Raw genomic sequence first — 12,584 nt, 5'->3', positions numbered from 1 at the left:
TTGAAATGGATGGTGCTCAGATGGAGGAGGAAGAGTCAGAGGCTAGGGGGGAGGGGGGGGGGGTTACCTCAGAAAATTGGAAATGTAGGTGGGACTTGAGTCTTTCAAAGAATGGCAAGGGAGACCTCTGGTGGAAAGCCGAGGTATCCGCTCAGGCTGCTGCTGTTGAGGAAGCTCAAGATTAACGTTTACGTCTTTAGAAGGATGAGGAACATTTCGTTCATCAGGTCAGCCGTACTAATCACAGCTAATATACGTGTATATTTAATATACACAAAGTAACAAGCTTTGTGTCCACTTTTGCACTGATGAAATTAAACGTGGGAATTAGAGATGTTATTTTCCAATTGAAGACAAAAGATGCACAAGAATAGACCACAAACAAACAGCAACCGCTCTGGCAGCTATTGAGGAGGACCATAAAAAACAGATGGTAATCATAATAATTATAAAAGGAGGGGAAAGTGAAAGAAAATCAATAGATTATGGGATGGATCCAGCAGCACTGAGAATGGAGGATTTAGGGAAAGGCCTAACCCGAACCTTTAGAACTAAATACTGTAATACGTTGCATCTAAAGCTGCCACTTGAGATTATTTTCATTAGACATTTCCAGATTAATCAATAAATTGTTTGTATAAAATCACCTCACGTCCAATGGGACGTCTTCCAACGTCTTACTTTGGCTTATACCACAAAGATATTGAATTTACAATAACTGGAGAAAAGCATAACATCCTCCAATTGCTTGGCATTTATTCTGAAAAGAAAGACTTTAAATTGACATACTGTCTTAATAAATCAGCCGACCGGTTAATATTGCAGGGTGAATGACTGATTCAGAGAATCAACTGTGGATGATGAAGCGGTTAAGACCAGAGAGAGCGGGGCCGAATGCTATGAATGGAGACGTAGAGATGTGTGTATCTTCCTCAACAAGGCATCCTTGTCTTCGTATCCACACACTCGACACTAACGGCCTGTTCTGCTCGTGTGTCTGTCTTTGCTCCGACTCACGCCGAGCTGGTGCACGTGGCGGTCCGGCTCTCTCCGGCTGACAGCTTGTTTACGGCGCATCACGCCACCGTCGGTGTGACCTTTCTTTGGCTGACCTCTGACCTCCTGCTCTCCCCTGCAGTGCTGAGTATCCGCGGCGCCCAGGAGGAGGAGCCACCAGATCCCCAGCTCATGCGCCTGGACAACATGCTGCTGGCCGAGGGCGTGTCCGGTCCGGAGAAAGGCGGAGGGGCGGCGGCGGGGGTGGCGGGGGCGGCGGCGGTGGCGGCAGCGGCGGCCTCGGGGGGCGCGGAGGCCGCGACCGGGGCGGAGCACACCACGGAGCACTCGGACTACAGGGCGAAGCTGACCCAGATCAGACAGATCTACCACACAGAGCTGGAGAAGTACGAGCAGGTGAGGACAGCAGATCAGGCTTCTTCTTTTTTTCACCAATTGCATCTTTTTTCTCTCCAGTAAAAAAATTGCCTTTGACACAAATAATAATAGCAACAATAAAAAAGTACTACATACAAAAAAAAATGCTAAACTACTTATTCCATAATGCTCCACCCTGTGTAAATCCAGTACGATGACATAAAAAAGATAACTTTCTTGATTAATTGACCATATTTCCAGGGTCACCTTCCAATTCTTAACAAAGCTCCTTCTTAATCACAAGACTCTTTTCTTCACCCACAAGAATCAATTGGTTTTTTTTGTATGTTAAAGTCTGTGGACTTAAATAAATCTGTGTTATTTCCTGCATTAATTTGTGGTTCCTGGCTAAATGCCATCAGGACACAAGTGCGCTCTGTGTAATGAAAGCCGAGCATTTACCACCCAAACTGTTTTTCTAAACTTCGATTGAAAAACATTTATTTGGGACTGTTTTAATTATTGTTTAATTCATTAATTCATTGAAGTAAACACACAGGAAGTTGCAGCTCCTCTTTTTTGCGAGGATTTGCCGCTAATCTACATCATATTTGATAGCACCGAGTATTTTAAAGTTTTTGAGGCAAACCAAGACACTCTGTGTTGTGCCTCTGGCTTTCTTTTGAGAATTGTAATGGTCATTTTTAACTTTTACACATTTCGGCATTTGTTTTTCCAATACTTTTCCCCTCAAAATACCCTCCTTAACAACCCAAATATGCAGTCAGAGCCCTTAAAATCAGTTAATGGTCGTTTGGACATACATTTTCCAAGACTGTTTACATTTTTAGTCAATGCTTCCTCAACATGTATCCACTCTCAGTCACAATCCCCTTCAGATTGTCTTCTCGGCCCAGAATAGTCCAGCATATGCAGTTTGTTGTTGTGTGTCTCTGTGAGTTTTACAAGTATAGTCTTGAAAGTCTGCTGTGGGGGGGGTATGGGGGGGGGGGATGATTTCCTCTCAACGCCTTCGTAAACCGAGGCATTCACGACAACGGCGTCCCCTTTCTAGATGCGTGCGAGTAAGACAGACGAACATGCAGATAGACAGACACCGACAAAGCCCGACACGGCCAAATCCAGAGAGAGATCGACGGGGAGGAGAGGAAATAAAGAAGAGGAGACAGTAAGAGATGCAGAGTCGGAGTGTAATATCGTGGCGGATTCACGCCTGGTGTCACACGGGCTGGATGAATGAAAAACGTTGTGGCGTGTTCGTCTCTCAGGGAGGCTGCGCTGTGAAAGTGCGTCAGAAACGAAGAGCAGCTGTCATTGGTTCCTCTCAACACACTGCCATCACCACTTCTGTTAAATATGAAGCACATCAGCGCTCGTATTCCCCCTTGGCTCTGTGAGGAAGCTTGCCCCAGAACTACATTTTCTTTTTTTTATTTAATCTGTGACTTTTAAATACTGTACGACATCGTGTGTGTGTGTGTGTGTGTGTGCGTGTGTGTGTGTGCAGATGTGGGTTTCTGCAGTTGTGAATTTGAATATACGCACATTGACAAATTAAAAGCCTTACAGTTTTTTTTATATTTACCCCTGTGTGTTTTTGTGTGTGTTTGCACCTGTGTGTGTCTGTGTGTGTGTGTGTGTGTGTGTCCTCCTCACAGGCGTGTAACGAGTTCACCACCCACGTGATGAACCTGTTGCGGGAGCAGTCGCGCACGCGGCCGATTTCGCCCAAAGAGATCGAGCGCATGGTGAACATCATCCACCGCAAGTTCAGCTCCATCCAGATGCAGCTCAAGCAGAGCACCTGCGAGGCCGTCATGATCCTGCGCTCACGCTTCCTCGATGCCAGGTGTGTGTGTGTGTGTGTGTGTGTGTGTGTGTGTGTGTGTGTGTGTGTGTGTGTGTGTGTGTGTGTGTGTGTGTGTGTGTGTGTGTGTGTGTGTGTGTGTGTGTGTGTGTGTGTGTGTGTGTGTGTGTGTTTTTCCCGCCGTACACAGGGCGCGCTCACAACATCGCCGATTGGAACAAACATTGCAAATCATCACGTGCCCCCCCTGCGTGGCCTGATATCATTTAAATGGTCGATGTAGGAGGCCTATCATGCTATAAACATGCTGTAACACATGCTGTTATTGCAGCTTACACACACACACACACACAAATCCAAGGCTGCATCTATGGATGCCATTTGGAGCCGCATACCCAGCAGCAACGCTGGCCAATGAGAGTTCACCGCGTGCTCCATGGCGCTAACGATTTCCCTTTTTTAATGTAATCGCTTGTTCCTTTTGATGCGCGCTTTGGATTTGCATACATTTCTCCGAGGATAAATGTCACTCAAAAGTCGGGAGTCGGAGGCATAACATTTAAATGAGGCATGCGCTGCTTTACAAAGCTCCCTATCTATTCTCTTGCAAATGATTGTGGCGGTGCAGAGGGAAGGGGACGGGAGAGGAGAGGAGAGGAGAGCTTTCACTGGTTGAGAGGCTCCGCCATGATTAATCTACTGGCTGCTGGAGCTCACGCTGGGTGCATTTGCATATTCTCAAGCAGGCTTTGGAGTGCGGGACAGAGATTTTAGCACAAATCTCCTCACCGGTGGATACATGCATAGAGATTCTACAGGGTTCTCCCTGCAGTTTATGCAAAGCCCTCTTCAGATGTGGCACATGCAGACATGACCTGATAGGTGCAGGAGATGGAGGGTCAGTCAACTCGTGAGCATCAGCATGTGGCATCTGTCTGCTTTAAAGGGGTGGGGGGGGGAAGCTTTGAGAAAATGTATGCTAGTATTTCATGTGAGATCTGTGCAGCCATGTATTCGGAGCATGCTGCAACATAGCGATTTAACTTTGGATGATCCGTGTGTTTCCCATTGGATGCGGTTAGTCTGTCCCATTTGAAGCCAAAGACAATGCTGGTGCAGTGCTCGCTGTAAAGCGGCTCTAATTATCGTGTTTTGCATTAACAATGGAACAAATGACAGCTTTGTTTTGGTCTCATGGGTGCTGCCGGATATTTCCCCTTCCCTCTTCAAATGATGTTGTGTGTGTCTGCGCCGGATGTGTAAATACACAACTGTGGGCAAACCTGTTTGCCACAACAACTTCATATGTGCGGACAGCTTGTTGCGCTGCCCCCAAGTGGCCAAAAAAAAGGCTGCAGGTTTAAAGAAAATTTAGGAATATTCTTTTTTTTCCCTTTTTGTACAAACCCCAACGACAAACCACACAGATTGAACTAGAAATGACAGAAACTTATCTCGAGATCTAAATTGGTATTTTTTATGAAATGTACAACTGTCTGACCAGACATGTGATCTCGATACGTCTAAGTGTTGGGATTTGATACGGAGCCCTACCAATAGTTGTTTTCATCATTTATTTTATGGATATATATATATATATAAAATAATGCCACTTCCTGTAACTGCGGCTAAATTAATTGGTTTGTAGTGTGGAAGCATCTTTCACAAAGCAAAGACCTTAAGAGGCTCCATTATTTGAAGACCAGTCGACTATTAAGTTAACAATTTTAGTCCTGGTGGTATTGTCGTGAGGTCAAAGACGTGAAGAAGACCTAATAAGGATTTAGGGAAAGACAACTGCTGTGAGAATGTGACTGTACTTACACTAGGCTATGTAGTTATTATGCGTATAATCTCTTTTCCTCTCGTGAAGAATGGTCCGGGGTCCTTTCACTCGGGAAGTGTCCGAAGCAACAGCTCAGCGATCATTATGAACTCCACCCCTGTTTTAATTTGCCTCTCTGCTGTTTTTTGCAGACGGAAAAGGCGAAACTTCAACAAGCAGGCGACAGAGATCCTGAACGAGTATTTTTACTCGCACCTCAGTAACCCCTACCCCAGCGAAGAGGCTAAAGAGGAGCTGGCAAAGAAGTGTGCCATCACAGTTGCCCAGGTACACCACAGATCAGTGCACACCTCACCTCACCATCACCTGTAGGAACACCACTGTACAGAGACGACTGAGACAAGCCAGATTTCTAATCCGAAGGGGCTGCGAGCGTCTTGGCAAGTAACCTAATAATAAGTTTCCTGACTGTCATGGGTACAGACAGCTCCTCTAATCTTTCAGCGGTAGCTTCCTGGGAGAAAACAAAGGACTCAAAGTATAAATATATGCCGTGTCATAAATTCAAACCAGACAAAGCTATTTTTGACCAATGATTCTTTTGTTTCTATTGAAGAGACAACACTGCTGTCAAAGTTCTCATCATACAGGGGAACAAGTTTTCTTCTAACTCAAAATACAAAAAACCATAACATCTGGAGTCAGTAAAAGTACAAAACACACATTTCTTTGTTTTGTGGGATTCTAAAATGATTATTATTTCGTTATTTTGGCTACTCATCCAAACATTTGATTAATACAAATAAAAAGACCAATAGGTTAATGAATTGTGAAAATAACCCCACTGCATATGGAAATAATTAGCCAGACCATTAGCCTCTGAAAGGCAGCACGCCGGTCCTTTAAGGGATGAGCAGTGCAACGGCGGCTTTCTATTAATCTCGCCGTAACTAATTTACCAAACATCTCAAAATAAAAACTCTTGAGATGTTTGCGCCGTGGCTGCCGGCGAGCAAAAAATAAGGGTCAAATATTTAGGCCCCTTGTTTTGTTTGTTTTATCTTTGCACTCTAGCGTTCAAGTCGTTTCAATCCCGTGAGAATTGATAATAAGGGCAGCAACGCCAAGGTAAACAGCAGTTTGTGTTTTGAATCCATCATTTGGGAATGGATTGTTTTCTCAATTGATTTCATTAATTCTCACCAAATGATTTGAGGATGCATCGGGGCCTGATTGTGGAAGCTGCTCGGCGGCTGAATGATTTGTAGGCTTTCCGTTTCTTGGCCATAATAAAGGAGATGTTTACCTACTCTGCGTATTGGAAACTTTGCAGGATTGATTTGGTTTTCATTTTAATGTTGTTTATCATTAGCGCTGGGATTACCCCCCTGGCGTCATCTGGGAGTCCATTAGCAGTAATGGGTGTTAGCGGATGTTGACTGATTGGTGCGTGCGTGAGTTCTGATGATAGCTGCAGTCATGGTGACATAATGAGACTGTTATTGGCAATCATTCCATTCTGGCACTAATGTGGATTCGCAGCACCAGTCTATGTAGCCTCTACCTCTCTGTAGTGTTACATGCCATTACGGCTGAGCTAGAAAAGACCACCCTGATATCTCTGAACGCTTGCTCCTCCCCCTCCCCCCCCCCCCCCCCAAATGTGGTGAGGCTTCTGCTTGTTGAGATTTCACGAGCATTAAACTACCCTCTCTTGTTTGTCTGCTCAGGTTTCCAACTGGTTTGGGAATAAAAGAATCAGATACAAGAAAAACATTGGTAAGTTCCAAGAAGAAGCCAACATGTACGCTGCGAGAACTGCCGTGAATGCGACTAATGCGTCCTCACATGGAAGCCAAGCAAATTCACCCTCAACTCCAAACTCTGCAGGTGAGACAGGAAGTCCCTGGCTCTGATCAGCTAATAGACATGTACCTCCTCTCTGTGCATCACTACAACTAAACAACTCTTGCGGTATATCACTCTGAGGCTATTTCAATGCTGGTGCTGGTGATTTGTAAGGCATGAACAAATTAGCACTAACAAAAAGGCCGTTCTCGGATAAAGGACTATGCCTATCACCTGGTAATGCACCGTTATTATACTGGACAGGTCACCTTAACAAGTACGACGACACTTCTAGGTCAACGCTATGTCAGAGATAAGCCGACCTGAGCCCCATGCCGAGTCTCCCTATGCTTACTGTCCTTTTGTCTTCATCTCAATGAATCCTCTTCTTCATGTGTGACTATTTAACTCTGTTTCCATCCTGTTCTGCTGTACTCATATTCTAAGGATAGTTCTGGGGATCTTTCTGTCCTTCTTTTCTTATTGTCAACAAATCACATTAAAAGACTAAATTAACAATAATTGACTCTACTAACAAGTGCTGCCTCCAACTCCTTCTTTCTTTGTGCCATAGTTGCCATTGTTGTCGAAAAATTAAAACAAGTGAAAACAATCAATGAGCCATACTTTTAACCAAATTACCAAGAACATGGCCACTGTTGTTTTTTTTGTTCCTCACATTACACACAATCTCACATCAATTCTATGTAAATAGTCATTAACAGCAAATCTGTGTGAATAGTAGCCCAAATATTCACAATTGTTTGCTTCTGTTTGGGTAACATTGCAAAAAAGGGGCCTATTTAGTTGAATTGACATTTTAAAAACTGACACTATATAACTAAGATCCAGGGTTCTTTTCTATGTCGTAAAGTCCTTAATTTAATTAATTAATGTTGTTCTTTTTATGAGACTTGTTGACAGTAAACATACATATATATATATATATATATATATATATATATATATTGCTAGCCTCATCTTTTAAAGCTAAAGTTAATTATTTTTGAGAAAATTGTGTATTTACAGTGTCAGCAGGAGTCAGAACAGGAAACATGTTTATCCTAGCATGGGACAAGTATGGGAAGCAGATGCAAACAACTAGCTTCGATCCATGAAAACAAATGTACTCTTAGACCAGAAAACTAAATCAAAGGTCGCACAAGTTTGGTTTGAAGGTTCCTGGCTAGGCTAATCACATCCTGAGCCGACCACAGAATACTTAAAGGTGCTAAATTACAAATTCAGAGCATATCTATGATTGAGGGATTGCCTCCACACAGCTCTCAACATGGCAACAGCTGAGCCAGCGGCAAGCAGCTAATGATGCTAACAGTGCAAACAGACAGACCAGCTACATGCGTTTTGTTATTCTTATTTTGGTGACATTTTTGAGCAATCACTGGTATAGGAATTTCCTTCTGGATTAATAAAATAAATATTAAAAGTTCTATCTTATTTTATATAAACGAGCCAGTCAGATGAAAGGCTATCTCCAAATACAAGAAAGTAACATGATAACATCTAAAGATGGACTGAATAGTTCAACGCTTCTTTCATAATGTTGACAACCCAATCCTAAATCAACATTCAATGCTACGAATATTTTAATTTTGCATATCTATTTATATCTTTATGAACATATCATATATAATATATCATAACATATATATCATATCTATGTTCAAACACAGTATTTATGCACAATTTCAAATAAAGATTAGTCTATACTTATTTTATTCGTTATACATATTCGAAGAATTAGTTTCCAGTGGTGCTTAAGGATTGTTTCTGACTGCTGTTGTCGAGACATTTCCAATAACTCCAGTGGTCAAGTCCAAAAGTCAAAATGCATCGATAAAAAGATGGATGTAATCATTCTCCGAAATTTACACTTTTCTTTATTCACAACATCTTTCTCTTACGATATATTCTGCTTAAATCCATATTCGTTGGCATTTAGTTTTTCAAAAACTAAATGTTTCACTTTACTAGTTGTTCATGTAGCGATCTTAATCGCACCATAACTTACATTTAGTTAACGACAATGACATTAAAGCTTGTTTCCCCATTTCCTTTTCTGGGAGATGATGATTTCCAAAAATATATTTGAAGTTCTGTTGAAAAATCTCAAAAGAAAATGAATACTTGGTCACAGTACAAATAATCACAATTTCCAACTTTGCATGAAACACAAATTGAACAACAAATGAAAATAACTCTAAAACTTTCAAACAGAAACCACAATCATAATTTGCCACGGCGGGCCGCGATAAACACAGTTGGAGTCTCCTGAGCTTTGAGTTTAAATGTTTAGATGACGTCATTGTAATCTTTAGTGCCGATTAGTTCTCCTTCCTCGAGTACGTCCAGTCACCATGGATGGTCTCGGGTGCGGATCTGGTTTGTTGCGTAGAAAAGTCTCTCAAAGTGTCAGGCCGCCAGAGGGAGCCGGTAACGATGGCCCTGTTACCAGCTGGTTCCTTTTTAACTGAATGATCCGGTTGTGTCCGAGGTTATCGAGACTAGCATAGCTCTCACAAGAAGTCCGTGAGTAGATGGCCGCCGCCGCTTTTATCATAAATCTACTTAGAAAGTTGTTGCTTACTGCTACACTGATGCTCTGAATTTTGAATTAAGCACATTTAACTCTGAAATGAAATCATATTAATACTATGAACTTGCGTTTAATGGCAAGAAAGTACCCTTTGGACTGTAAGTTAGCTCCCACATGAAGACCCGACGTAGAAATGACTCGCTTATTTTACAGTCTGGCGGCCAAAACGTGTACTTGACACAACCACCCCTTGTGTCCGGCTACAGCTGGATCTCTTCTTGCCCTCATGTGTCCATTGGCTGGCCGCCTTCCTCTCATCTAACAGAGCCTGTGTGGCTGCTCGCTAACCTCTGCATGGTGCCCCTCCAGGCCGACTTGCTTGCCGCTGCTTGCTCTCTGTCTCTCTGTGATGCGACTGCTCCCTCTCTCCTTTCAGGTTCTGGCGGCTCTTTTAACATGTCAAACTCCGGGGACTTGTTCATGAGCGTGCAGTCTCTCAATGGGGACTCGTACCAGGGGGCTCAGGTGGGAGCCAACGTGCAGTCACAGGTAGGGCCGCGAGCTGCACTATCGCAGATGACACAGGGGCAGACCCACCTCACACCCCCCCAGGAGACATTTTGACTTGTCGCGCACAGGTGTCATGATTATAATGACAGAAGTATTCAAGTCATATCAGAAGCCAAATTCAGTCCAGTGAGCTCGCTCTAAATGCACAGCACGCCACTTGTTAGCATTTGGTTCTGCTTGTTGACGAGTAGCTACAGATGTAACATTTGAATCAAATCAAGCTGATTTGAGGCTAGCAATGGTGGTGATCATTTCGGATCAGCGTGCGAACCCTCTGGAGTCGGAATGCTCGCAGGTTTTCTTTTCTCGTTATCTCATTCTGTCTGAAATTGTTTTGCCGAGCAGATTTTTTTCCGAGCCTTGCGGGCATTAAAAGCTCTCGTTTTGGGTTTGTTGCTCTCACATGGCTGCCCCACAGATTGGTTCTACTTCATTTCCACTGCATGTTTGTTTTTTTACCCACGGTCATGCACACCCACATTGTCATACTACTACGCCCCAAAAGGGGAGCTAACCCCACAGTTAAAACAACACGTGGACCTAAGTTAAAATGTCCGTCTGCACAGGCCTCACAGTCTCATGGGCACGCTATTTCTTATTTTGTGAATAGTTTTTATTCTTTTTTTACGCTTCTTGTTTGTTTGATTGGACCCTGTCGTCTCCAAGGAGAGACTCGCAGCCGTGTGCCCTCGGCGTCTTGTCATCCCTCTCTCTTTGCTCTCTCGTGTTGACTCTGACCTTGCTTTGTTTGTTGCCTCTGAATGTTTCAGGTGGATACCCTTCGCCATGTTATCAGTCAGACAGGCGGATACAGTGAAGGACACACAGCCAACCAGATGTACAGTCCGCAGGGCATCAATGTAAGGATTCTTTTTTTTCCTTCTTCTTCTCCTTATCCTTCTTCTCTCCCTGCCAATTATTTCCAGGCCATGGGGCTCAGAATGCCACTTAGTGGGACTTGTCTCAGCTCCGTGGTCACCTAGTTGATTGCCTCTGTGTAGCCCGCGCCGCAGGCAGCACGCCGCCCAGGCCAACGCAGGCATGTGGCCTGGCCACACGCACGCACAGCCGCCGTCTGCGCCTGTCGCGTCGGATCAGGTCCGCCGCGGCACCTGCAGCCACGTACAGTCAGCCCGCGAGCCGACCGCGCAAACAGGTGACACCTCTTGCGCCGGACTTCAAATCCCCTCGGACCACCTGACCCCGTGATTAGCAGCCCTGGGAGGCCAGAAGCTCCCGTTAAAGACAGCGCCGCCGACCAACAAAGAGAAAAAGAAGGGGGGGGGGGGGAACCACTCGCGCCACAGGACACAACTCCTTGTGTGCGTCGGGTTGCGTTCCTCCCTCGTGTTTGTCTTATTTTGTGGCAGAGTTTGTGGGTGTGGGGGGGGGGGGGGTAGGAGTAGGGGGAGGGGAAGGATGGGGTTGGTTGGTTGGGGGGCGCGCTCGCTGGCGGCGGCAAACGGCGGGGGTGAAAATTCACAGCGACAAGCCGTGTCGCAAAGGGGAAAATCGATAAGACAGACACAAGGAGAGCAGAGTGTGGACTCGGGACAGCAATCCAAGCGCATTGCTCAGATCATGTTCCCGCCACACTAATGGCCCTGACAGCGAGCCGCCGCGCTACGAGGACGAGGCGCGGTCACAGCCGCGGCTCCTCCGCGCTGTCGCCGTCGTCGTGCCTCAGTGGCCATATGATAATCAGATGAAATGTCTCCCCCCCCCCCCTCGTACAAAAACATGTATGTGTATTCAAATGGCCTTCCCGGCTGCCTCGGAGCGCACCCCCGCAGCCAGCTGTGCCGGCCCCCGAGAGGTCGCTCACGTATGCAGGCCCCGTCCTCTGCCAGTCCCTTTGACCTCGCAGATACGGTTCTCCTTGGACGCCTGTTTGCTCTACCACATCTTACACTGCCACGGTATGCCGTGTTATTCACTCTCGTGTCCTGTACAGAAGCCCCGCAATGCATAATGGAAGAGCGGGATATCTGTCCGCCCCGGCTGTTTGCCTGTGATTTATGGAGCCATGGCGAGTAACTTACGAGTTTCGGGCCTCACTGCAATATATGTGCTTCGCAATTTTTTTTGACAATGATATTTTTCCAAGTGGCGGTAATTTCCGTCAAAGTTGTCAATCTTGTAGGAGAGAGCTAAATGTCATCTCAACCTTGTCTGGCCTGTTTAGGGCTTTAATTCAGAGGACTGAATATAAATTCACATATTTACTGTGTTATCAAATGGATAGATAACACAGAAAAGATGCTACTATTTCTATTTTTACTAAAGAAATTAATCATACAAATGCCACCACAACAGCCTTTTAGAAGTCTCACTTGTTGTTTTTGTTAATGAGATTCATGCTGTATCCAGGAAAATAGTTTTCCACACATCTGAAGACGAAGGGTTTCACGAGTGAAGAGCAAATGATGAGAGAGATAAAGAATTCTTATCTGAAATCTAACACAATGACTGGATAATGACTGAGCGGATACATAATGCATGCTGTGGATGATTACAGTTTTGAAACGGGCAAAGTCAGACTTTCTTCGATCTGACCCCTCCACTTTGTGATTACACACTACCGTCTGCCATCTTAAATAGCAGGCTTTTTTTTCTTTCTT

At 44.7% G+C, this 12,584-nt stretch overlaps 1 protein-coding gene across 3 annotated transcripts in view; it reads left to right on the top strand.

The window, feature by feature from the left end:
- The window catches only part of LOC130193899 (pre-B-cell leukemia transcription factor 1-like), a 63,530-nt gene that overhangs the window by 47,779 nt on the left and 3,167 nt on the right, over positions 1-12,584 (top strand). The window contains exons 3-8 of one of the 3 annotated variants that reach the window (XM_056414725.1): positions 1,139-1,413; positions 3,054-3,244; positions 5,180-5,315; positions 6,719-6,878; positions 9,830-9,942; positions 10,734-10,823. In XM_056414725.1, the coding sequence (XP_056270700.1) occupies positions 1,139-1,413; positions 3,054-3,244; positions 5,180-5,315; positions 6,719-6,878; positions 9,830-9,942; positions 10,734-10,823 (965 nt within the window). The remainder of the gene's footprint in view (positions 1-1,138; positions 1,414-3,053; positions 3,245-5,179; positions 5,316-6,718; positions 6,879-9,829; positions 9,943-10,733; positions 10,824-12,584) is intronic. The other 2 variants (XM_056414727.1, XM_056414726.1) reach the window with 2 other exon arrangements.

The sequence above is a fragment of the Pseudoliparis swirei genome, chromosome 5, assembly GCF_029220125.1.
Source record: "Pseudoliparis swirei isolate HS2019 ecotype Mariana Trench chromosome 5, NWPU_hadal_v1, whole genome shotgun sequence".
Classification (NCBI taxonomy): Eukaryota; Metazoa; Chordata; class Actinopteri; order Perciformes; family Liparidae; genus Pseudoliparis; species Pseudoliparis swirei.
This window is presented reverse-complemented; position numbering and strand designations above follow the sequence as displayed.